Genomic DNA, 27,396 nt, shown 5'->3' on the forward strand with positions numbered 1-27,396 from the left:
TTAGGCTAAGGCAGCTTGACTTGAAGCAACAAGTTTTGGACCCTGAATACAAAGAAATGAGAGAATTGGGAGAAGTATTAGCATCATTATTAAGATAAATGAACATTTATACAAACATTGATGATTACAAACTAATTTTCCCTGCTTCACATCCTTTAATACCAGCTTACTACTAGAATCTCTAGAAGGAAACTTACTGGCACCCGTTGCACCCAAAGACATAAAAACATTACTGTCAAGTCATAGGAAAAAAACAGTAAATGACTCATACATTTAAATATAAACTCCCCTACTTGCCTGTGAAATCAAACACTTAGATTCAACAAAATTGCAGATTCAACCAGCACTTTTAAAGAAAATGCTTAAATAAATTAAGGTTCTGGTTTAATGATATCTCTACAAAGAGATTTTACAACTTCTGAATATTCCATTTTGAATTCATAAATGGCCCAAGTTTGTAAATAGAACAAACACCACAAATATTTAATAACTAGAGGCCCAGTGCATGGATTCATGCACCGGTGGGGTTCCTCGGCCTGGCCTGCAGGGATCGAGCCTAAACCAGTTCTCCAACATCTCCCGAGGAGTTCCAGATTGCGAGAGGGTGCAGGCCAGGCTGAGGGAACCCACTAGTGCACAGGAGGGCTCCAGGGTGTGTTCGACCTGTCCAGCCCAGTACCAATCAAGTGGACCCCAGCAGAAAATTAACCTACTGGTCGGAGCATCTGCCCCCTGGTGGTCAGCACGTGTCATATTAACTGGTCGACCAGTCGAATGAATGGTCAGAGACTTAGCATATTAGGCTTTTATTATACAGGATATGCTTCAGTAAAGCAAGCAGGAGAAAAAAAAAAAAACACAAGAGCTAATTTGGGTCATTTTTTTCAGACAACTGTATCCTATATAATAAAGAGGTGATATGCAAATTAACCTTCATTCCAACACACAAGATGGCTGCCCCCATGTGGTCAAAGATGGCCACCCCCATGTGGACACAAGATGGCCTCCATAAGATGGCCAGCAGGGGAGGGCAGTTGTGGGAGATCAGGCCAGCAGGGGAGGTCAGTTGGGAGGGACCAGGCCTGCAAGGGAGGGCAGTTGGGAGGAACCAGGCCTGCAGGGAAAGGCAGTTAGAGGTGACCAGTTCGGGGAAACCAGGACTGCAGGGCAGGGTGGTTGGGGACAACCAGGCTGATAGGGGAGAGCAGTTAGGAGTGACCAGGTTGGCAGGGGTGGGCAGTTAGGGGCAATCAGGATGGCAAGGGAGGGCAGTTAGGCATCGATCAGGCTGGCAGGTGAGTGGTTAGGGGGTGATCAGGCTGGCAGGCAGAAGTGGTTAGGGGCAATCAGGCAAGCAGGCAGGTGAGCGGTTGGGAGCCAGCCAGCAGTCCTGGGTTCTGAGAAGGATGTCCAACGGCTTGTTTAGGCTTGACCCTGGTGGGGTCCAAGATTGGAGAGGGTTCAGGCTAGGCTGAGGGACACTCTCCCCCTCTAGTATGTAGAATAAGATTCCTGGGCCCCATGTACAGAGCGTCCTTCAGATACAGAGACTGCTGGGCCTAGCCTGATCAAGCAGCAACAAAGGACACTCTGTATATTAAAATGAAGACAACTACAGCACCTCCTCTGCAAAGCAGGCTTCTTTGTCATCAGCTGCGCAGCACTTCTGTACAAAAGCTGAGAAGTTCCCCATAACAGTTTTCAGTTGTTCCTCGGTTGCCTTGGGCTTGTGTTTCAACAGCTCTGAAAGGGCACTGCATTTAAGTGAAACCAAAACAAAACAGGGAAGAGGTTACTCACATAAAGAAAAATGGAGATGTTTCTGCATAATTCTCCAGTCTGGAGTCTCTGACTTTCTACTAACAGTAAAAAGCCACAAGACTGGAAAGTCAAAAGGTTTCCATATAAAAAAAATTCCCAATGAATTTCTAAAACATTAAAAAGCTTTAAAGATGTAAGAAATGCTTTCAATTTGTATTAATATTTTCTCATACGGTGTATTCACTGCAATCTGAAAACTCTAAATATTTACTGTAATTGGTGGGAGTTCAATGGGAATTGGAAGAAGGAAAGTCACTACCTAAGTTAGTCACAGCATTTCCATTCTGTACAACAGCACCTGCTCCAGTGAACAGCACCTGACCAGCTGGGCTGGCTTTGTTGTGTTGTTTGAGATCATAAGTCTTGGAGCCAGGCAAGTCTCTGAACCTGAGGCCCAGGCTTACCACTATAAAATTCAATATTCTCATTTCCATAAGGAGGAGAATAAAATCTACCTTCATAGGGGTGGTGGAAGGTTCAAATAAAATCATCAGTGCAAATTTCCCAATATCTATAGTGTCAATAAATCAATAAACTCTTCCCAGATAAATCTCTGGAAATGATATGTCATTACATTTTAAAAGTATTCAGTTTATAGCAGTGTAAGAGCTAAAAATGATCATTGACAGCTTAATTACCTTGGACTCCATTTTAAAGTTCTAATTCAAGAACCCATATTTTTGGTCTTTGAAATTGGCCCATTCAAAATGAATATGCAGGGGCCATGGAAAATAAGACTATCCAAACTCAAGGGAACTAGTCATTCTCCTTCGTTGATGTCTGCACCGATAAAAGTGCTAGAGAGTCATGTGAGCACAATAAGTTTTGCACTATTCCAATTAAGTCTATGGCCATGATCAGAACCCACCAGACCGGACAGCAACTTTATATTGCATATCTAACCGCTCGTGACAGCCTCAGAGAGTCTAATCTCAGAACTCTCATTTCCAGATGTTTTTCATCCAAATTCCTTTCTCAAAAGTTACATCTCAGAGGTTTGCCTTGCCTGTGGGTTGCCATAGCACAGAGAAAAAAAATACTTAAAATCATTTATGCCTAGACATAAATTCTTCTAAGACTTCTACTAACTTATTTACTATCTGCACAAATAAATCAGTTCATTGTTCAGTTTTTTCAATTGGAGCTGGCCTAAGGTATTGTTCTCCTACAATCTTTATTTACATAATTATTCTTGCCTGGCCAGTATAGTGCGGTGGTTGAGTGGCAACCCATAAACTAGGAGCTCACTATTAGAATTCCTGGTCAGGGCACATGCCTGGGTTGTGGGCTCAATCCCCGGTAGGGGGCATGCAGGAGGCAGCCATTCAGTGATTCCCTTTTATCATTCATGCTTTATCTCACTCTCACTCTCCCTTCCTCTCTGAAATAAATTTAAGAAAAAATATTATTCTGATTTCTAGGCAAAATTATAATATAGTTTTGTTGTACTTTTCATTTTTGCTAAGAAAATAAAAATCTATCCATTTTAATTTTGACACTTTTATCACTTTAACAAGGCCAATACTTACATATTAAGGAATTTAATCACTTTTCTAAGGAATGTTATCACTACTTCAGATGAAGTCACCTATTCTCACTGGCAAGATTACAAACATATGCAGGAATGAAATGTTCCTCACGTTTGTTTCTTGACTTGTTGCTCAGGCTCGGGAAGTGTGCATACATCTGCATGGAAGGTGAATGTCTCAGCGTTAAATTCTTTGGGAGTATAGGTTTCATCAACATCCAGAGCATGAAAGCATAGCGGTCTGTTCACCAATGACTCTGCACAACAGTTGGTAACTCTGTCGCTCACTGGTGACTTCTCATGTCCCATGCACAACCTGTTCAGGACCTTGAACACCTGAAGAACAGGGAGTAGAGCAGAAATTCAAAAGAAGCATAATGAAAAGTTTTCTTGAACTCCTACTTTCTGATGGACCAAAAAAAGTGTTGTGTTTTAACTAGCAACGCTGAATGCAAGGTTGATTTGAGGGAGTGATTTGCTTACTTCAAGTAATAAGGGACGTTTAGAAGTCTTTTCTCTTTTAGATATGTCTACATTTGCAGAACAATCTATTTGAGAAAATAATTTATTAAAACAATTTGAGGTGACTTCTAGGTATGTGTTGGATTGGGGAGAAAGCAGTCATATACTGATACATTCAGGGAAAGTCCCCCAAAAAGTAAATATTTTTTCATGCCAGGATGAAACATTAAAAATTCATGAAATTTTTTTCAGAATAATTTATCATCTTTAGAATCTTATCTAAATCCTGATTCTGATGGTCAGGATAATGTAGGCAATCAAGTCCTGGCTGAACCTAACACACACACATACACACACACACACACACACACACACACACACACACACACACAATTAGTTCACTCTTGCTTCTGAAAGTTAATTTTGTAAATATCTCAAGGCCAAAATTCATCATTATTGACTTATTATATTTTAAAGGACTCACATAGTCTTCATAACAAGCTGTTTTTTGTGATTCAGGAAGTTTACAACAGTCTCTGCCCACTCTTCCAATATTTCTTGAGAAATCCACAAGAGTTGGAGTTGACAGTTGGGGTAATTTCTTGGTGTAATGAACTACGACCCTGTAACAAAAGAGTCCATGAATTCTCAGCCAGGCAAGAAACTACTTTTTCTAGCCTAATTAGGTGAAGCAGAGAATACTTAGACAAAATCAATTACAATAATTTTCCATTCATGAAGTTATCTCCACCATGGGGTAGAGTTGGGGAGACCTTGTCTTAAGCAACTAGGTAAGCCTAATTTTGAATTCCGCATGTGCTTTTCTTAGGAAAGTGATTTAGCTTACTATAATTCAGTAATATTAATGTATTTATTAATAGCTTCTTTCTTTCAATAAAACCTACTTAGAGCTTAATATGCAGGGATGGGCTGAAGTAGATTTAGAGTTATTCACATGGAAAAAGACATGCAGATTAGGATTATTACCACAGATTTATGAACTATGCTTAGTTGACTCAGAACTGTAATCCTACTCTTTCCCACCCCTGTATAGCAGCATTGTGCTAAATTAGAAAGATGTGGATGAGTTTTCTGGTCTATACAATGGGAGGATCTGTAACTGACTCGACTGGAATGGTGCAGCGCTTAAATTAAAAGACACAAAGTATGCCGTCAACCTGGCACAAAGTAGCAATCCTTTATTAGGAATTCCAACCACCATTGAAAGGCAATGTATGACTGTAATCTACTCAAGGGAAGAGACTTGTTAATTATTGCTATCCCTAGCACCCACAGTTAGAAGAGTCCTGACATGACTAAGTTGAACAGTAAATATCTACCTAATGATGTGTCCCTCCTTTGTCTTTACCTCCACAGGTAAGGCTCTTTTAGATCAGGACATTAGTCTATCAACTCATATATTACAGTACTTCCTGAGCCACTGCTACACAAGACAAACAATTTCTTACTCTGGAAAGCATTGTTGTCTTTTGTTTGTTCATAAACTATTCCTTAACGCTCACAGGGCATCCGCAGTTCCTATATCCCAAGAAAAAGATTTCGTATTTTCCTTTCCAGTCTCAAGAGGCTAATTTTTAAAATTTCATTCAAATATAGGTCTCTTCAACCCATCAACTATTTTATCTCCCATTATCCAGTCTTTCTTGACAAAGAAGGATTATAAATATATACTGTATTTTCATGACTGAAAGTTGTATGACAGAGAGTATCTATAATTATAAAAGCAGAATATACTCATTAGACCTGACATCCTTCCGGATGAAGCTGGGGCTGCGAGGAAACACAGGTCCCAGGTGCCTGCTGGTGACCAGAGGGAAGCCTGGATCTAGGGTGCCAGAGGGAAGCCAGTGCCAACAGCCAGGGGAAGGAAGTCCTACTTTAGCACGAATTTCATGGATCGGGCCTCTAGTATATACATAAAGTCTTAAAAAATTACAAATTGATCAGGAAAAAAAATAGTAAAAAAAAATACATACGCATTTTGGAAGCCATATTCTCCAACGTTTCCTAAAAGTTCACAGGTTTTTTGTACTAATTCATCTCGGTCATTCACAAGAGGCTGAAATTCATCAAACTAAAAGATAAAAGAATTGTGTTTACAGGATTCCACCAGAGGACCAGAGGCAGGCTTCTTCCTTTCTGCCCAAAGTCATATAAATAAATCTTTGATGAAAAATCTGCTCAGGTACATCCAAACTGCATAGCATAGTGAGTAAAAATGTTCAGGCTCTGTAGGTTGACTGCTGGTATTTGCTCATTTTCTATTTGTAGAACTTTACTTCTTGACCACCATGTTTTAGAAACCTCACCTCTAAGATAGTGATGAAGATGGTACTCAACTCAAAGAATTGCTCCATAAAAACCACCTGAGCTAATGAAATGATAAGCTTACAACAGTGCTTGGAGCACAGTCAAAGCTCAAGAAAGTATAGCTATGATTTATTTTTATTATAAAGCCATCTCTCCAGTTGGATTCTGAGTTATCTGAAATAAGAGATTTCACGTTGGTCATGGATTCAGCATGGTTCCTAACATATAGCAGACGCTTGGTAGAGGAAAAAATGACTTCCCTCTGAATCTAAACTTTGGAAACAACTACATTGGTTAAAAGTGCTAAATATCCTAAGCCTGCTAAAATCCCATCTTAGCAGAGCAAAATATGCTAACAATCCTCCAGAACAGATTTCCTCTCCTTAATTAATTTATTGTATATCCATTCCTAAACCTTCTCAAAAAGATATTAAAATATTTTAAATAAATGGATTTCACAACCTATCTTAAGATCTTAACTCTTGATACTTGATAAACCTTGAAACCAGGTTAACTCTCTTCATATTTAAATTACATCGCTTTTCATTAACATTTACATTCACTTTATCTTATTTTGTTCTCAGGACCTTGAAAAAGTAGAAAGATATGGTCAAGATTTTTGACATTAGAGCTTGCTGCATTTGAATCATTTTCTCTTGACTTTTCTAGGTTTTATAACCATTCTTTAACCATTCTTCCTAAAATGTTTAAGAGCACAAAATTGAAATTATCTTAAAAGATTGTCTCAATTGCATTATATAACATTTTGCATTCTGACATTATTTTTCTCTCTTTTTATTGAAATCACCAAAGAGCTGCATTTCATTCTTCCTTTGAGAAACCTACCACTTTGGAATAGCATGCATGAGCATCATCGGTGGCACAGCACTTCTCCAGTGTAGCCTCATACTTCTTGGCAAGTCTCACTAGCAATGAGACAGTGTAGTCAGGATGCCTTCTTGAGTACTCATACAAAAACCTAATTAAGATGAAAATAAATTAGACTTAGTTGAACAAAGAAGCAAGAAAAATCACCTAACTAACCTCAAGCATGACTCATACCCCAAAGGTCTCAATTTGACTAAACCCATGCAATAAAGCTTGGTGACTAAGGTTTAGGGGTTCAGGGTAAAGCTTCCTTCATTCAAATCCTCACTCTTACACTTATTTTACTCTATCACCTTAGGCAACTGATTAAAACTATCAGAGCTTTAGTTTCCTCCTCTTTAGAATGGATTTAATAATAGTATCTATCTTATAAGGTGGATTGTGAGAAACACATGCCATAATTTATGTATAACACACACTGGCATATATGAAATGCTTGATAAATAACACCTGTTATTATTTATATTTTGTTTGATTTGAACTATATCTCAAAAAGGTTCTCATAGATATAGATGATTGATAAATGATAGATAGATAGATGATAGAAAGATGATATAGATAGATAGATAGATAGATAGATAGATAGATAGATATTCTTAAATTTTTATTTTCCTCTCTGTATGAGTGAAATCTTGAAGGGTGCATAATTTTATGAAATATTATTTAGTGCATAGAATTTTATCCAAAAATTGAAATTCAAAGTTTATCACCACTTACTAACTATATATAATTATTTTATCTTTTTTTAATCCTCACTGGAGATCATTTTTTCAATTGATTTTAGAGAGAAAGAAACATCAATGTGAGGAAGCCACATCAATTGGTAGCCTCCCACACACACCCCAAGCAGGGCGTGGAACCTGTAACCCAGCTACATGCCCTTGACCAGAATTGATATCCAAGACACTTTGGTTCTGCATGTAGGCCAAGGCTATTTGTTTTATCTTTTAACTGAATGATGTCTTGTCATGCTATGGAACTTCTGATCTTTACAAAGAAATATAGGGCACCTGGTAGCAGACTCCATACTTCTCTTTATACTTCTATGCTGGTGTCAGACAGATACAGAAATAGATACAGAGATATAAAGATGTATGACTTATATTCACCCATGTATGTCATGGTACATTCAAGAAATACTATTTGAATCAATACTTGAATAATATGTATATAATTTATGTATATACATAATGTTTCTAAAGATATTCCCAGAAATATTCTTAGGGAGCAAGGAATAAGGAGGGAGGATGATAGAAAAGTCTACTTAAATCTTTCTATTCTCTTCTCTATCGATTGAGCTTTTGCCATTAGCAGTATTATTTTATGACTATTTTTAAAACTATTAACTTTTTCCAAAAATGTTTAAAGGCTCAGAAAGGGAAGGATGAATAAACATTGCAGGCAACAACTATAACACTTCCAAAGGAAAGGCTAGAAGTGTTTTCTAAATCCTCAGACTACATAAAAGCGATGAAAGGATCATTCTTCAGACACTTACTTGTCCAGGAAGTCATCTTTTGCCTCCATGTAGTTTTTGCAAACATCCTTATTTTCAACAAAACCAGCAGTCACTACATCCAGGTTACCATAAAGGCTAGTCGCCGAATCATCACCTGCCTTCTCAGCAACACAGTGAGATTTTTCCAACACAGGCTTATTACAGCATTCATTCAATTTAGTAGAGATTGATGCTTGATTTTCACACATGTACTTTGTAAGATCTTCCTGTAAATTAATTGATGAAACTTATTCAACATGTTGACATCACTATAGTTTTTCTCCAAACTTTTATTATGTTGGCAGAACATGTCCACTGTATTCTAAGACCATATATATACCAACCTGCTTTCTAAGAACATTTTCAATCAATGCTCCTAAATCTGTAGACTCAGATAGCACTACTAAAATATTTCCATTTGATTAAAAATGAGTCATAACAGTTACTTATTAATTTTATATTTCTACTATCAAGGCACTTAGGTTTTGAAATTGAAGCCCAGTATTAGGGGGCTGGGTGAAAAAGATGAAGAGATTAATAAGTACAAATTTGGGGAGAGAAAAAGATGGCGGCTGGCAGGACGGAGGTGAGGGAGAGGAAGTGAGTGAGTGAGGGTATGAAAGGAGAGTGTGTGGATGTGTGTGGTGTGTGTATGAGTAAGGGACAGTTAAATCTCGCAGGAGCAGCAGGGCCTGGCAGACAGGCTCTCTTGGACAAGGAGAGACTACCACCACTGTGGGCACTCCTCGGACTGTGGGACTCGGGCACGGAACCCATGCCATCTTGAAGAGAAGAGCGGCCTCTTCTAGGAACTCATCAGCACCACCACCCAGACAGGCCTTGAACACTGCCCGCGACCCAGCAGCCACTCCAACCAAAATCCTGCTGCCCCACCCGCAGCCTCGCGGACCCTGGAACCTCCACCTCGAAAGGTGCACCACTCCCGCAGCAGTAAGTGCAACATCCCCCTTCCCTAGCAACAGACCTTGGACACCACAATCATGCGTTCCCAGCACGCAGACATCCAGGGCACACCAGTCCATAGGAAGCACCTGGGAGTCACTATGAGCCCCTGCTGGGTGTGATTTTGTACAGACAAGGACACGCTGCCCAGCAGTAGAAATTCTCCCTTCCTGAATAACTGCCCACAGACAACCCAGCTGCGCAACTTCAGCACCAGGGCCCCTCAGAGCGCATCAGAGCTCTGTGCCGGCAAACGCACCGCCACAGTCATGCATTTAAAATGTGCAGGCACCCTGAGCCCATCTAGCCACAGGGCGCTCTGGGGAAACACTGTGAGTCGCCACTGGGTGCAATCTTGGACAAACAGGGAAGCACTCCTCCCGGCAATAGAAATTCTGAATTCACTCATCCTGGATACTTGACCACAGATGCCTCAATTACGCAGCTTCAGTGCCAGGGCCCTTCAGAGTGCTTCAATGCGCCACGCTGGCAAACATATCTCAGGTGCCCCTTGTGAGCCACCACTAGGAGCCCGAACCTATCCACCACAGGTGCAGCAGCAAAAACTGAGTCTTCCCACCCCACAGTTGTAGAACTCTGGATGCTACAGTTGCACACTTTTCCTGCACACAGGCCTCCCAAGCCCACCAATCCATAGTCAGCCCTTGGGTGCCTCTGTGAGCCCCCGCTGGATGTGCACCTATACAAACAGGGATGCACTGCTGGGCTGTAGAAATGTTGAATTCCCTCTTCTGGGATACCTGCCCACAGACATCTCAATCCCATGGCTTCAGCGCCAGGGCCCTTCAGAGTATGTCAGTACACCCTCCTGGCAAACACACCGTGGGTGCCCCTGTGAGCCATAACTGGGGGCGCATGTATCCAACCATGAAAGTGGCAGCAAAAGCTTAGTCTTCCCACCCCCCAACTACAGAACTCTGGACACCACAATCAAGCCTTTCCAGAGTGCAGACCTCCTGAGCCCCATCACCCCAACAGATGGTTCCTGGGTGCCACTGTGAGTCCCCACTGGGCATTTCAACCAAGGGCGCAAGACAGCAAAAATTGGGACACCCCCCTCCATGGCTGCTGATTTCTAGACACCACAGTTGCACCTTTCCCGATGTCAGGCCTACATCAAGAGAACCCAAATAGCTCAAGTAGGGAGCTACACTAGATTACCTAGCCCAGGAGACCTGAAAGATCACACTAGTAGCACCATTCCCAAAAGAACCTGGGTAGCAATGCAATCGGATCTACAATTAAAACATTACAGCAGTGATGGGCAACCTTTTGAGCTTGGTGTGTCAAACTTCGCCAAAAAACTGAGCATAACTTGGGTAGTGTGTCACTGACACCACTGGATAAATCCTCTAAACAAAAAGATCAGCAAAGAAACAGCAATCGTAAATGACTCCCTAGATCAGATGAACTTAATTGACATCTTCAGAATATTTCACCTCAAAGCTACAGAATATAAATTCTTCTCTAGTGCACATGGAACATTTTCAAAGATAGACCACATATTAGGACACAGGCAAAGTCTCTTCAAATTCAAGAGGATATAAATCATAACAAGCATCTTCTCAGATCACAATGGCATAAAACTAGAAATCAACTTCAATATAAACAATGAAAAAAATCAAACACTTGGAGGCTAAATAGCATACTATTAAACTATGATTGGGTTACCAAAGAGATCAAAGAAGAAATAAAAAGCATCCTGGAAACAAATGACAACAAAAACACAACAATCCAAAATCTATGGGACACAATGAAAGCAGACCTGAGAAGGAAGTTCATAGCTCTACAGGCCTACCTCAAAAAAAAAAAAAAAACTGGTAATAAATTATCTAACCTTGCAACTTAAAGAATTAGAAAGAGAGAAACAAGAAAAGCACTCAGCATTCAGAAGGACAGAAATAATAAAGATCAGCAGAAATAAAAGACATACAGGCAAAAAAAAAAAAAAATTCAAAAGATCAATGAAACCAAGAGTTGGTTCTTTGAAAGAATAAGCAAGATTGATGAACCTCTCGCCAGACTCACCAAAAAACAAAGAGAAGAGGACCCAAATAAACAAAATTAGAAATGAAAGAGGTTAAGTAACAACTTACTCTATTGATATACAAAGGATTGTAAAAAAAAATAATAATAAATACTACGAACAACTCTACTCCAACAAACTGGACAACCTCAACGAAATGGACACATTCCTAGAAAAATACAAGCTTCTAAAACTCAATTAGGAAGAATCAAAAAACCTTAATAGGACAATAACTACTAATTAAATTGAAACAGTAATCAAAAAGCTTCCAACAAACAAAAGCCCTGGACCAGATGGCTTCACAGGAGAGTTTTAGCGAACATTCAAAGAAGAACTAAAACCAATCCTTCTCAGATTATTCCAAAAAATTCAAGAGGTAGGCACACTTCCAAGCTCTTCCTATGAAACCAACATTACCCTAATCCCAAAACCAGATAAAGACACCACAAAGAAAGATAATTACAGGCCAATATCCCTGATGAACATAGATGCTGAAAATCCTCAACAAAATTCTAGCAAACCGGATCCAGCATTACATTAGAAAAATCATACACCATGACCAAGTGGGATTTATTCCAGGGATGCAAGGCAGGTACAATATCTGCAAATCAATAAATGTGATATATCACATAAACAAATTGAGAGACAAAAATCACATAATCATATCAATTGATGCAGAAAAGGCATTTGACAAAATTCAACACCCTTTTCTGATAAAAACACTCAGCAAAGTGGGAATAGAAGGATCATACCTCAACATAATAAAAGCCTTATATGACAAACCCACAGACAACATCATACTCAATGGGCAAAAACTAAAACCATTTCCCTTAAGAACAGGAAGAAGACAGGGATGCCCACTTTTACCACTCATGTTCAATATAGTACTAGAAGTACTAGCCATAGCGATCAGACAAGAAGAAAAAATAAAAGTCATCCAAATTGGAAAATAAGAAGTAAAATTGTCATTATTTGCAAATGACATGATACTGTACATAGAAAACCCTAAAGACTCCATCAAAAATTATTAGACTTAATAAATGAATTCGGCACTGTAGCAAGATACAAAATTAACACCAAGAAATCTATGGCATTTTTATACACCAACTCAAGGCCTGGTGCATAAAAATTCATACACTGGAGAGGGGGCGGTCCCTCAGCCCAGTCTGCCCCCTCTCACAGTCTGGGAGCCCTCAGGGGTGGGAGGCAACCCAGCGATCAGGGGAAGGCAATGCTCCATCACACCTCTGCTGCTGCCACTGCCGGAAGTACAAGCCTTGGCCAGCCCTGGTTACCTGAGCCTCAGGCGGCCCTGGGCGGCTGGGCAGTGACATCCAAGGCTTGCCTGCATCTCAGGCCAGTCCAGGGCTGCTGGGGAGCCAAGGGAACTTGGGGACTCTGGAGGGAGGCAGATGGAGCAGCTGGGTCCGCCTGAGCTCCCTCCTCCCCCCGCAGCATGGCTGAGGAGACTGGGCCACCATCTTATGGCTGTGGACACCGCCATCTTTGAGGGTGGGGAAGTTAATTAGCATATTCCCTCCTTATTGGCTGTGGGTGCTGCCATCTTTGTAACATGTGAGGGTCAATTAGCATATTCCCTCTTTATTAGATAGGATAGTGAACTTACAGAAAGAAAAATTTAAAAAACAATCCCATTTACCATTGCACACAAAAAAATTAAGATACCTAGGAATAAACTTAACTAAAAAGGTAAAAGATCTCTACTCAGAAAACTATAGGACAAAAAAAAAAAGAGATAGAGGAAGACATAAACAGATGGAAGAACATACCATGTTCATGGATTGGTTAGAATCAACATCATTAAAATGTCCATACTACCCAAAGCAATCTATAGATTCAATGCACTCCCCATTAAAATACCAACAGCATATTTCACAGACCTAGAAAGAACTCTCCAAAAATTCATGTGGAATTTAAAAAAAAAAAAAATCAAATAGCTGCAGCGATCCTGAGAAAGAAAAAAGTAGTAGGGATCTCAATACCAAATATAAAGATGTATTACAAAATCACTGTTCTCAAAACAGCCTGGTACTGATACAATAACAGACATATAGACCAATGGAATAGAATACAGAACCCAGACATCGACCCAAACCACTATGCTCAATTAATATTTGACAAAGGAGGCAAGAACATACAATGGAATCAAGACAGTCTCTTCAATAAATGCAGCTGGGAAATTTGATCAGACACATTCAAATAAATGAAGTTAGACCACCAACTTACACCATACACAAAAATAAACTCAAAATGAATGAAGGACTTAAACTTAAGATGGGGAACCATAAAAATATTAGAGGAACCCACAGGCAGCAAAATCCCAGATTTATGCCAAAGCAATATCTTCACTGATACTGCTCCTAGGGCAATGGAAACTAAAGAGAAAATAAACAAATGGGACTACATCAAAACAAAAAGCTTCTGCACAGCAAAGGACACCATCAACAAAACAACAAGAAAGCCCACTGCATGGGAGAACATATTTGCCAACGATATCTCTGATAAGGGTTTAATCGCCAACATTTACAAGGAACTCATACAACTTAACAAAAGGAAGATAAAAAACCCAATCAAAAAATGGGCAAAGGACCTAAATAGATACTTTTTGAAAGAAGACAGAAGGAAGGCCAAGAGACATATGAAAACATGCTCAAAGTCATCCGAGAGATGCAAATCAAAACAACAATGAGTTATCATCTCACACCTGTCAGAATGGCCATCATCAACAAATCAACAAATGACAAGTGCTGGCGAGGATGCGGAGAAAAAGGAACCCTCGTGCACTGCTGGTGGGGATGCAGACTGGTGCAGCCACTGTGGAGAACAGTATGGACTTTCCTCAAAAAACTAAAAATGGAACTCCCATTTGACCCAGTGATCCCACTTCTAGGAATATATCCCAAGAAACTATACAATAGCTAAGATTTGGAATCAGCCTAAATTCTGGATTCCAGCAACAGAGAGGAATCGACAGGACTACTCCAGCCATGAAGACAGAAGAGAAGCAGTCCAGAGATGGAAGACGCTGATGTGGCCTTCCCATACTAGCAGTTAGCAGTTGTGCATCACTGCAGGTTGCCCAGGACCAAACCAGAGAGAGTCGGACCTGCATTACCACCATTTGCCCACCATCCAGAACTGTAATGTCAGTGCTGACATGTACACATAAGGAACTGTTGGACATTGAAATTGGGTCTCAAAAAAACTGTTGGCCCAGAAAGAAACTCACTACAGACTGATTCATTTGCCTGTCAGCATAACCATTATTGCTTGTCTCATTTTCAGTTCTTATAAGTGTATTTCTAATAGCACATGATCTCACTCATCTAGGGGAAATAATGAACAACATAGACGGATGAACAAGAGCAGACCCAGAAACAAGGAGGCATGGATCAGACTGTCGGGCCTCAGAGGGAGGGTAGGGGAGGGTGAGGGTAAAGGGGAGAGATCAACCAAAGGACTTGTATGCAAGCATATGAGCCTAACCAGCGGTTAAGGACAACAGCAGGGGTGGGGGCATGTGTGGGGAGGGGTGTGGGATGGGAATGGGGGGATGAGGACAAATATGTGATACCTTAATCAATAAAGAAATTTTTAAAAATAAAATAAAATAAAAATAAAAAGCTTTGGCACGTCTACACAATGGAATACTATACTGCAGTAAAAAAGAAGGAACTCCTACCATTTGCAACAGCATGGATGGATCTGGAGAGCATTATGCTAAGTGAAATAAGTCAATCACAGGAAGATAAATATCACATGATCTCACTCATTTGTGGATTATAATGAACAACATAAACTGATGAACAAAAACAGATCTAGAGACAGAGAAGCATTGACCAGATGCTCAAATCTCAGAGGGAAGGTAGGGGAGGATGGGGGTAAGGGAAAGAGATCAACCAAAGGACTTGTATTCATGCATATAAGCATAAGCGATGGACACAGACAACAGGGGGTGAGGGTTAGTTTGAGGGCAGGACTGGGGGGATGAGGGGACAAAGGGGGTATAAAGACACATTTGTAATACCTTAATCAATAAAAATTTTAAAAATAAGTACAAATTTGTAGTTACAGAATAATCACAGAGATGTAAATTACAGCACAGGGAATATAGTCAATAGTATCCTAATGACTGTGTGTGGGAAACATCAGGGGTCAACTCTGTACTATAAAGCACATGATGTACTAATTACCTATGCTGTACATCTGAAACTAATACAGAATAATACTAAATGTAAACAGTAATTGAAAAATAAAGCACATATATATAAAACCTAGCATTGTTTTTCCAAATATACCCCAACATTAAGTGCAGGCATTTTGTAACCAAATAACTAAATAAAGTGTGAGGGATTTTTGAAAAATTAATCAAGAGCATAGCCATAGGCCCTACATACACATGTAAAATATCTGCCTTAAATTTTCCAGAAAGTGTTCTGAGAGATTAGTATTCTGGTAATTAGTTATATATTTACATTGGGGGGAGAGATATATTATGCTAAATATTTGTGTATTAAGGGAGGTTATATAGAGAAAAATTACATAATTTCCAAAAATGTCTTCTCCAACTCTACCCACATCCCCAAAGAAATCTTCTTAGAAATCTACCTTTGCAGCTGTCCTACTTCAGTTTCAACCTTTGTTCTCAGGTAGAATATGACTGAAAGGGATTACAAATTGGTGAACGTATCAGATCATTTTTGTGAGTGGGATAGCCAAGTTCACAAAAATAAATAAATAAATAACATGCCACAAGGTAGGGAAAGAATTGAGGATATTAGACAGAGAAGACAATTTCAATTCACTGTCAGCTTTCACCAATTATACTACATAAATTCACTGTACTCACTGCGCATGTTACCAAAGCAAAGTCACTAAAGAGAATACTGAGCATTCCTTACCCTGTCGTCTGCACATTCAAGCAGGTCACCTGCGCAGCATTCCTTGTGGACTTTGGTAAAATCTGTTGCCAATTTGGAAATCATCATAAAGTCAGCATTGGGAAACTTCTTGCTCATTTCAGATAGGAACCTAAAAGGAAAATTTCCCCATCACAATTTATTAACATGCAATATTTTATGTAAAAGCACTAGGAGAATACTACTTATAACAAGAAAATTCAAGACAAAATAAAATATGGAAATAATTTGTAAAATTCTTTAGTTCATTTTTTTAATGCTAGTTCTGAACCAAATTATCTTAGGGCAAAATGTTTGCTTAGGGCAGAATTATCATTGTAAGAGTGTGTGGCGGATGGAAAGAAGTCAGTGATTCATAAAATCAGAAATCAAAGAGGGATTTTGAAAGAGGTGACATCTGAGAAGCATCAGGTTTGGAGCCCATATCTGACTTCCAGATCTGACTTTATTGCTCATTAGCAGTGTGATTCTTGGATAGTTACTTAGATTCTCTGAGCTTTAGCCCTGGAGAGACACACAGCATGCTGCATCAAAGGATTGTGGTGAGAATAAAATTAGATGATGATAGGAAAGCATTTTATAAACAGGAAAGGGCCACACAAACTCGTTATTTTTTATATCTAATTAAAAGCCTTCTTCCTGAGTTCCAAAGGACACTGAGAAAATGAATTTCATAACTTTTCAAGACTAAGGAGCTTAACATATTGTTACCAAGAAATTGATCCAGCACAGTCTCAAGCCTGATCACAGATGTAAAAGGCTAATATGCAGAAGCTTTCACAAATCATTTCAGACTTGCCTAAATCTGATAAATGATACTTCTTCCCCAAAACCAGTCACAGCCTGTTTAAATGTGCATTGTTTCACATTGGGGTGGTTTTGTTTAACTATTTGCTTGATTTTATTGTGTAGAAGTAGAGATGACAGGTAAGATAGTTCAAATGATGGTTTCTGGAGACCTTGCAAAATGTCTATTTCTTTTCATTTTATCCTGTTTGTGATGATTAAATGCAATTAATTTGTCTATTAATTGTTGACTAACAAGTAAGGGATTGGGGACAAGGGTGAGATTTATTGGCTCAGATGCTGAAGGATACTCCTAGAACCAGCTAAGTTGTATAAAAAATAGAGGCCCAGGCAAAAACAAGAAATTAAGAACAGAGCTAGAGCTATGAGAAAATGAGAAGTGACTTTGATGGCTGAATTTAATTATCAGAACCAAAAAAAAAAAGCAGTTTCAGATAATTGCAAGGGGGAAATAAAATAAAATAAAAGACCTTGACTACAACTGTATAAAAATCATGGACCAATAGAATAAGATCCCTAGACTTTATAAACAAATGGGAGTTAAAATACCTGGTCTAGAATGACAAAAAAAGATATCCTCTAAATTTTTGAGTACCTTGAAATAATATGATTAAAAATAATTACAAATTGTCATTTATGCTCTGATATTCAGTTGTGTTAAATTTCTACATTTTAGACAACCACAAAAATGTATGTAAAAGCACTGTGTAAAAACTCTTTAAAATGTACAATTTTGTCAACTGAACCATCATCCTTTACATCATTATAAAGTACAAATCTAATTTCAAAATACCAGTCTCGCAAAGCCTTTTCTCCGCTCTTTTGGAGCGTGGAGCACTTGAATTCCTCTTGGTAAGCTGAACGCAGTACTTTTGTCTGCAAGGCATCCATCTGAAAAAGACATAATTTTGAAAATATTTCTTTAAAATTTTACATGAGAAAAATAAAATAGTGAGAGAAACTCACAGACATGGAAATTAAGGGGAGTAAGAAGGTGGGGGAGGGGGAGGAAGGTATGGGGAGGATAAATGGTGATGGGGAAAATAAAATAGAAAAAAAATTCTACATGAAACACCCCTTCATAAGTTCAGATGAGACTATGAAAAATTAAATTTTAAAGACATACTGTACACCTAAAGTCCCAAGTACTCACTGTTGGGAAATAATTATTTTGCTATGTAGTTAGAGGAAAAATCAGTTTGGTCATAGTGGAAGCCCCTAGATCAGCAGTTCTCAACCTGTGGGTCACGACCACTTTAGGGGTCGAACGACCCTTTCACAGGGGTCGCCTAGGACCATCGGAAAACACAGATATTTACATTATGATTCATAACAGTAGCAAAATTGCAGTTATGAAGTAGCAACGAAAATAATTTTATGGTTGGGGGTCACCACAACATGAGGAACTGTATTAAAGGGTCGCGACATTAGGAACCACTGCCCTAGATAATAAATAACCAGCATGGGAGCATTGCCAGGGAAAAGAGAACAGAAAGGAAAATACACTAGGGAATAAAAATTTTACTGATTTTTTAAATTTGCATAAATTCACTTAAATCCCTCTGTCACCAACTCTTATATCAATAAATTCCCTATTAGCCTGGCCGGTGCTGCTTAGTGGTTCATCCACCTATGAACCAGGACATCACGGTTCAATTCCTGGGCAGGGCACGTGCTCAGGTTTTGAGATTGATCCCCAGGAAGGGGCATGTAGAAGGCCCCTTCCTGTAGATCAATAATTCTCACTCATCTCTCCATCTCCCTTCCTCTCTGAAATCAATAAAAATATATTTTAAAATAAACTCCTTATGAAAGATGATGAGTACATAATCCTACCTAATAATAGACAAATATGCAAATTGACCATACCTCTGACACACCCACAAGCCACGCCCACCATCAAATCAGAGCGAGTATGCAAATTAACCCAACCAAGATGGCTACAGCCACAGAGAGCAAGGTTTCCTAGGTAACAGAGGAACCCAAGCTTTCTGCCTGCCCTTGCCAGGCCTAAGCCTCCACTCAAGCTACAAAGTTTCAATTATAGAAGGTAAACAATTCAAACAGAAATGGCGGCAGAATGGAGCTTAAGAGAGCAGGCCAGGGTTGCCCCCAGCAACAGGGGAAGCAAAGCTTCCCGCACACCCTGTCTGGGCCCAGGCCTCCACTTAAGGCTACAAAGTTTCAATTATAACCCCAACACAAATGGCTGCTGGGAGCCCCAGGCTTGGCTCCGCTCCAAGCTACAAAGTTTCAATTGTAGAAGGAAAATAAATTCCAGATACCAGGGCCTCCACTTGGGTTGCCAGGGGGCGTGGCTGGCCTGCAAACCACCACAGGCCCCTCGCTCAGGCCGCCCCATGCCCCAAGGGAAGCCCCACCTGATCCGGGACACCCTTCAGGGCAAACCAGCTGGCCCCCACCCCTGTACCAGGCCTCTATCCTATCTAATAAAAGAGTAATATGCAGATTGAACATCACTGCAACACACAATATAGCTGCTCCCATGTGGTCAAAGATCCTGCCCCCATGTGGACACAAGATGGCCACCACAAGATGGCCAGCAGGAGAGGGCAGTTGGGAGGCACCCTGCCTGCAAGGGAGGGCAGTTGAGAGGGACCAGGCCTGCAAGGGAGGGCAGTTGGAGGTGATCAACCCTGCAGGAGAGGGCAGTTAGGGGTGACTAGGCTGGCAGAGGAGGGAAGTTGGGGGCAAACAAGCTGGCAGCAGAGTGGTTAGGGGGTGATCAGGCTGGCAGGCAGAAGCGGTTAGGGGCAATCAGGAAGGCAGGCAGGCAAGCAGTTGGGAGCCAGCAGTCCTGGATTGTGAGAGGAATGTCCGACTTCCCGTTTAGGCCCAAGCCCGGTTCGGGCCTAAACGGGCAGTTGGACATCCCTCCAGGGGTCCCAAATTGGATAGAGTACAGGCTGGGCTGAGGGACAACCCCCCTCCATGCACGAATTTCGTGCACCGGGCCTCTAGTAAATATTTATAAAATAAATTACTAAACCCAGGCTTCTAGAAGCAGTGAAATCCTCCACTTTGAATTTCATCCCCAATATGAAAGGTTCATAAAAAGATAAACAAAAACTGTGGCTCTTTGCTGTGCAATTTTACAAATGAGTTTCTGTATTTCACTATAAAATAAGAGGGGTATTTAGACACATACACAGTGGTTCCTTCTATCAGATCCAAGGAGGAATAAGAATGTCAGAGGCCTTCAAACAGGGTAAAAATCTTTGGGGTGAGTAAGAGTACAGGAAGCTTTTTTGAAGGTAAAGAAGTTTATATCAGAGACTTAGGTGCCCTATATAAGATATCCCAAATCTGATGTTTGAGTCTGAACTGGCTTTTCTGTTCTTCTGCTGGGCATACCTTTGGTTTCAGACTGGCATCTGCACTAGCACCTTGGCAGCATTCTGTTAAAACTCCTTTATATTCTTGAGTATAATAAAGGAGCTCTGGGCCATAAAAGAAAGGATGTCTTCTGGCAACTTCATATAAGTACCTAAATTTTTAAAAAGAAGAACAGGTAGTCATTTTTCTGTAGCAGACAGTATTACAGGAACAATTATTATCAACATTTTCTCTAGGAACTCTAAAACCCAAAGACATCTGACTTGCTAATTAAACTCAATTTGACCTTGCCATTGTCATTTTTTATGTATATCTATATAAAGTATATACACACACATAAAATAGTTAAATATTAATGATATAAAGTTATTAACTAAAACAAAGTTAATTCTGGCAATAGCAAAATATATCTTATCTAATAAAAGAGTAATATGCAAATTAACTATCACTTCTCTACACCCACAAGCCATGCCTACCAGCCAATCAGGAGCAAGTATGCAAATTAACCCAATCAAGATGGCTGTGCCCACTGAGTGAGCAGGAGGCTTGGGTTTTCCCAGAAATGGAGGAAGCCAAACTTTCTTCACACCCTGGCCGGCCCAGGCCTCCACTCAAGGCTACAAAATTTCAATTATAGAAGATAAATAAATCCCAACAAAAATGGCTGTGGCCATGAAGCTGGAGAGAGCAGGAGGCTTGAATTGCCCCTGATGAAGGAGAAAGCCAAGCTTTCCTTCTGCACTGGCCTGCCTTGGCCTCCACTTAAGGCTACAAAGTTTTAATTATAGAAGATAAATAAATCCCAACAAAAATGGCGGCAGCCACCGAGCTGGAGAGAGCAGGAGGCTTGAATTGCCCCTGGCAATGGAGGAAGCCAAGCTTCTGAAGCCCCAGTCTGCCTTGATCTCCGCTCAAGGCTACAAAGTTTCAATTATAGAAGATAAATAAATCCTAGATACCAGGGCCTCCGCTTGGGTTGCCAGGGGGTGTGGCTGGCCTGCAAACCACCACAGGCCCCTCGCCCAGGCCACCCCATGCCCCAAGGGAACCCCTACCCTGATCCGGGACACATTTTAGGTCAAACCAGCTAGCCTCCACCTATGCACCAGGCCTCTAACCTATCTAATAAAAGAGTAATATGCAAATTTACCATCACTCTAACACACAAGATGGCTGCCTCCATGTGGTCAAAGATGGCTGCCCCCAGGTGGACACAAGAGGGCTGCCACAAGATGGCCAGCAAAAGAGGGCAGTTGAGAGGGACCAGGCCTGCAAGGGAGGGCAGTTGGGGGCAATCAAGCCTGCAGGGGAGGGCAGTTAGGGGTGACCAGGCTGGCAGAGGAGAGAAGTTGGGGGCAAATGGGCCTGCAGGGAAGGGCAGTTGGGGGGAACCATGCCTGCAGGGGAGGGCAGTTAGGGGCAAACACGCTGGCAGGGGAGCAGTTAGGCATCAATCAGGCTGGCAGGGGAGTGGTTAGGGGATGATCAGGCTGGCAGGGATGATCAGAAGCAGTTAAGGGCAATCAGGAAGGCAGGCAGGTGAGCAGTTGGGAGCCAGCAGTCCTGGATTGTGAGATGGATATCTGACTGCCCATTTAGGCCCCATCCTACCAGGATCGGGCCTAAATGGGCAGTTGGACATCCCTCGAGAGGTCCCTGATTAGAGAGGGTGCAGACTGGGCTGAGGGACACACACCCCCGTGCATGAATTTCATGCACCGGGCCTCTAGTATCTTCATAATATTTTAATATGTGTGAATGTTTGTCATGCAGATCATATCTGTTTTCATGAATTCCAATGGATCATTGATTAATTTTTTTATTGTGTAACATTTTATATCATCAAATATTATTTCTATTTGTCATTAGAGCAAAAGCTTCTAAATCTTAATATTGGAAATATTTTGTGGTAGTAATTGTTATAATTGAGTCTAACCTATTTCATAATTTTTAATTTTGAAGCATAAAAATCTGATTACTTACGTTCCCAATAACTTCTGTTCAAATTGTTGAAAGGCAGTGCATGTTGCACTGGGGTCTATTGGCCCCAGTGGAGGGATGTCCAGATCCTCATCTTTGTGTTTCAGGAAGCATTGATATCTCTCAGGTTCTTGTTTTGCACAGCACTCAGCCAGGTCGCCAAGAGATCCAACTGAACAGAATTTCTCTCCAACAAGGGTGCGCTAAATGGCAGACAGAAGGTTTCTTACTGGTGGGTGGTATTTTATTTTTTGTATAACCAAAGAACAATATTAAAAATGTAATGTGAAAGTAAACCTTGCTGAGGAAATCATATAGAAATCCACTTTCTCTCAAGTTTAGTTTCCCTTAATTTGATCATCTATGTGTGTTTTTTGTTTGTGTTTGTTTGTTGTTAATCCTCACTTGAGGATATTTTTCCCATTACTTTTCAGAGAGAGTGGAGGGGTGGGAGGGGAAGGGCAAGAGAAAGAGAGAAACCTCCATGTGAGAGAGACACAGCAATTGGTTGCCTCCCATACAAGCCCCAGGTGGGGCCAGGGATTGAACCTGCAACCCAGATGTATGCTCTTTTTTGTGTGTTTGTTTGTTTTTTAATCCTCATCCAAGGATATTTTTCCATTGATTTTTAGAGATAATGGAAGAGAGAGGGAAAGACTGAGAGAAATACCAATGTGACAGAAACACTAGGGCACAAGGCCGGGGAGGAGCCACAACCAAGGTACGTGCCCTTGACCAGAATTGAACCTGAGACCCTTGGGTCCTCAGGCCAACACTCTATCCACTGAGCCAAACTGGCTAGGGCCCAGATATGGGCTCTTGACCAGGAATCAAACCTGAGACCCTTTGGTGCACAGTCCAACGCTCTAACCACTAAACAACACCAGCTAGGGCTATCTGTAATTTCTTAAGAAGTAACTGTTACACTGATAAAACAATAGGGCAACATGCCAGCCAATGGCTTTAAAGAATGAGTGTTACTCCAATTTTCACCTGAGGCTAAAGACTAGAAGCAAGCATAATAAAAATTAAGAGAAAATACTCCTCTAAGTAGCAGGTGAATTCAGATTAGAGAGGAAAGTATTAGAATAGTTTCTTATTTGATCTACTCCTTTGTGATAGGTCCAACTTTCAGGAGATACTGCTTTAAAACTGAGAAATACTACAATTCACTATATATATTCATTTTTATTGCATTAAAATACAGATCTTTTTTTTTTATTTTAGAAACTTTTGTCTCAAAACCCATTGCATTAAATGAATTATTTCCATCCTCATTCACTTTTATTAGGAAAATACTTGTAATACCAGGGAAAATATACTGCTTAAGACAGAATTTATTGATTTTCAAAAATATGTATTTTTTATTCACATTTAGCGTCATAATATTGTATGAAGTTAAAGTACTGATTCTGACTTCAGGGGGAGACACTTACACAGAGAAATAAGAGGAGGAATAGCTTCAGTGATAAATAAAAAATGGACTTCCCACTCTGGCTGGTATGGGTCGGTGGTCAGAGCATCAGACTGATGCACCCAAGGGTTGTGGGTTAGATTCCCAGTCCAGGGTGCACACCTGGGTTGCAGGTTTGATCCCTGGCCCAGGAGGGCCATGCTGGAGACAACCAATCTATGTGTCTCTCTCTCATATCTCTCCTCTCTCTCTCTCTCTCTCTCTCTCTCTCTCTCTCTCTCTCTCTCTCTCTTTCTCTCTCTCTCCTGTCTTCCCATCCTCAGGAGAGGATTAACAACAACAACGAAACCCTATCTGGAAATACCAAAAGCTCAAAATCCTTTTAAACATATTAATATCCTGATATTTTATTTTGTGTAAAAGTATGAATATTCCTAAACGGGGGGGATATATCACTGTACTATTATTTTACTCAGCTAACAAAATTAGCTTAAAAATCACCCAAGTGCTTTCTGAAGATTGAAAATCATGCTATTACTATTAGCCTCTATGAAAACAATTCAAACTTCAGATTTAAAACAAATAGACTTTTACAAATGATAAATTCATTGTGTGTGGTCTCAATAAAGAAATGTTTTAAAACTGTGGGCATAGCTAAAATGTCTCTCTCATGGAAGATACAATGGCTCTACCCATTTGTGAGTGTTGCTTACCAATATGGTCATTTAAGTAATAACTGAGAAAGCCAAAATAGGATGTTTTCCCTTTGAAATGCTTAGGATTACTTAAAATAAAAAGAAATAATATTCAAAATCACAATGTACTTACAAGTGGCTTGCCACAATTTTCAGCTAACTCATTAAGAGCACATGTGCTTGCCAGGTCTGTTAGTTCATTTGCTAATTTTACAATCTCATCTAATGGGGACTTCCGGAGAAACTGAGAAAAGTCAACCATCAACCTGAAACATGGGACATAGGAAAACGTAGTATAATAAACTTTAATATAAAGTCAGTTGCTATGCTAGAGAACAAATTGTTATTAGTATATATCCCATAGTATTTTATGCATCTCATTATTATCCTGAAAAACTATTCACATCAGCAATTATCTCAAGCCTAACCAGGCATATGTGGTTTTCCAAACAAAGGATATGCATTTCCACCATGCTTACATATATTTGTGAGTAGATGAACACATACAGAGTAAGAAAGCAATACGCATTCTAAATAGAACTAACTGTTAAGATGAGGAGCCTTACATAGACCCTTGAACTATTTTAAGCAAAACACACACATCTCCTTTGATCAGAATATAGAATAAAAATGATCTTTAAAAAATAAACTATTTTTTTCATTCTTTACTGGATTAAAAAATATTAAAATGCTCTCCAGAAACCAGAGATCTATTTGTTAGGTAAAGGAATCTGAGTGTGTGCTGGGAAAGGAACCATATTTTAAAGATTTTCCTTCAATCAAGCTTATGTAAGAGTTCCACAGCTACTACACTTCCCCATACAGTAGCCATAAGCCACATGTGACTATATAGTTAAATTAATTAAAATTATATACAATATACAATTTAAACTTTTGATCCTCAGTTGCGCTTGCAGTGTTTAAAGTACTCAGCCTGGCTGGTGTTGCTCAGTGGTTGAGCATTGAACTATGAACTGGGAGGTCACAGTTTGATTTCAGGTCAGGGCACATGCCCTGATTGCAGGCTCAGTGCCCAGGATGCAACTGAGCAACTGATCAATGATTCTCTCTCATCATTGATGTTCTCTCTCTCTCTCTCTCTCTCTCTCTCTCTCTCTCTCTCTCTCTCTCTCTGCCTTCCTCTCAGAAATCAATAAAAATATATAGTTTTGAAAAGTACTCAACAACTATGTGACCAATGGCCACTATATTGGCCAGCATTGATACAGAATGGTTTCATGAATGTAGAAAATTCTATTGGACAATACTGTTTTGGGGTTGGGACTCTGATGACAGGGGAATATAAGAACTTCAGAATAATAGCATGCTGTTAGAAACATTAAATTTGACTCTTCAAAACTTACAGGCCTTTGAAAAGTTCTTTTCCCAAATCCGTATACCGATGAGCAAGCTCACTTTTAGCTGGAGGGGGAAAGAAGATTTGTTTAAATTCTCAAGAAAACAACTGGTTATAATATTATTTTTTGTTTCTCTCCATTTTACTAGGTATTCACTTGCTCCAAATATTGGGCTCTGATCCCTTCAAAATATTTTAGGATGATGGTGAACTATTTCTTCTGCTTTTAAACAAAAGTGATATTCTATCACCAATGATACTATTTGAAAAAAATCATTAAAATTACTAAATGTCTTTAGTTTTATATTCAAACTTGGATAAGACCTAAAAAGTATCTATTAACAGCTCTTAATATCTATTAACAGCTACTGAGAGGACAGTATGAAAAATATATATATAAATGCAAATTATATTTATAAGACTAACTAATACAGGTTGTATTGTTTTAATGCATCAAGGTCCAGTATATAGGGTTTTGGCAATTTCGAGCTGTGAATTCTATCTTCCACTATATTCTGTGAAGTTTAAGTCTCTCTATCTTCCTTCATGTGCAAAAGGAAATTACAGTTACTAAAAAATGATCACTTTTTTTTAAACTTAGAATGTTAGAATTATATTAAGATAACTTTCTAAGGGTTCACAAATGCAAAATATCGAAGTCCAGAAATTAATGCTAAAGGAAAACTTTTTTCTTTAAAGATGCAGGGTTTACTGAAACTTCCCTTTACTAAAAAAATGAAATAAATTTGAACAATAAAATCATAGAATTCTTACGTGCATCTCGACGAAACACACCCCTGGAGTAAGCAGAGTCAAGAAGAAAGAGAACACAAATAAAAGTTACCCACTTCATCATGCCAAAGGCTTGTGGGGTTGAAAAAAGAGAAAAGGGGGATGAATGGAAAGACTTTAGCACTAATATACTCTTTAACCATTGTAGATTATTAACTAGACTTATCTTTGTATTTTAGTTGATCTCAACTGATTACAAAATTCATAGCATTCTTGCCAAAAATTTGTTTGACTAAATCCCTTGTGTATGTTTGCCATCTGGAACTGTTTTCTCCATGAGACTTTGTCAGTTCATTAAAGTTATATGAAGCATCTTATCAAGTTTTACCTAAGCATTAAAATGATCTTTACCTGCCAGATAGGGCAAAAGTAGGTTTACAGTTGTGAATAGGCGTTTACTGTTGTATAATTACTTACTAATGATTGCATTATTTTCCATACAAGCACCTGCAAACCTACTTTTGTCCCTATGTGCATTATTCATTTCCATGTTATTTGTGAGTGATTTACCATTTG

The 27,396-nt window shown here is 39.6% G+C and overlaps 1 protein-coding gene across 1 annotated transcript; it reads right to left on the minus strand.

Annotated features, from left to right (window-relative positions):
• LOC103303909 (albumin-like) lies at nt 1-26,941 on the minus strand. Its single transcript, XM_054723504.1, has 14 exons — nt 26,863-26,941; nt 26,096-26,153; nt 24,865-24,997; nt 22,626-22,825; nt 20,661-20,793; nt 18,079-18,176; nt 16,461-16,590; nt 8,529-8,755; nt 6,989-7,121; nt 5,809-5,906; nt 4,296-4,434; nt 3,462-3,685; nt 1,622-1,754; nt 1-42 (listed from the first exon to the last, which is right to left on the minus strand). The coding sequence occupies exons 1-14, from the start codon at nt 26,939-26,941 to the stop codon at nt 1-3; spliced, it is 1,827 nt and encodes a 608-aa protein (XP_054579479.1).
• Between the last annotated feature and the right edge of the window lie 455 nt (nt 26,942-27,396).

The sequence above is a fragment of the Eptesicus fuscus genome, chromosome 2 (genome assembly GCF_027574615.1).
Source record: "Eptesicus fuscus isolate TK198812 chromosome 2, DD_ASM_mEF_20220401, whole genome shotgun sequence".
NCBI classification, from domain to species: domain Eukaryota; kingdom Metazoa; phylum Chordata; class Mammalia; order Chiroptera; family Vespertilionidae; genus Eptesicus; species Eptesicus fuscus.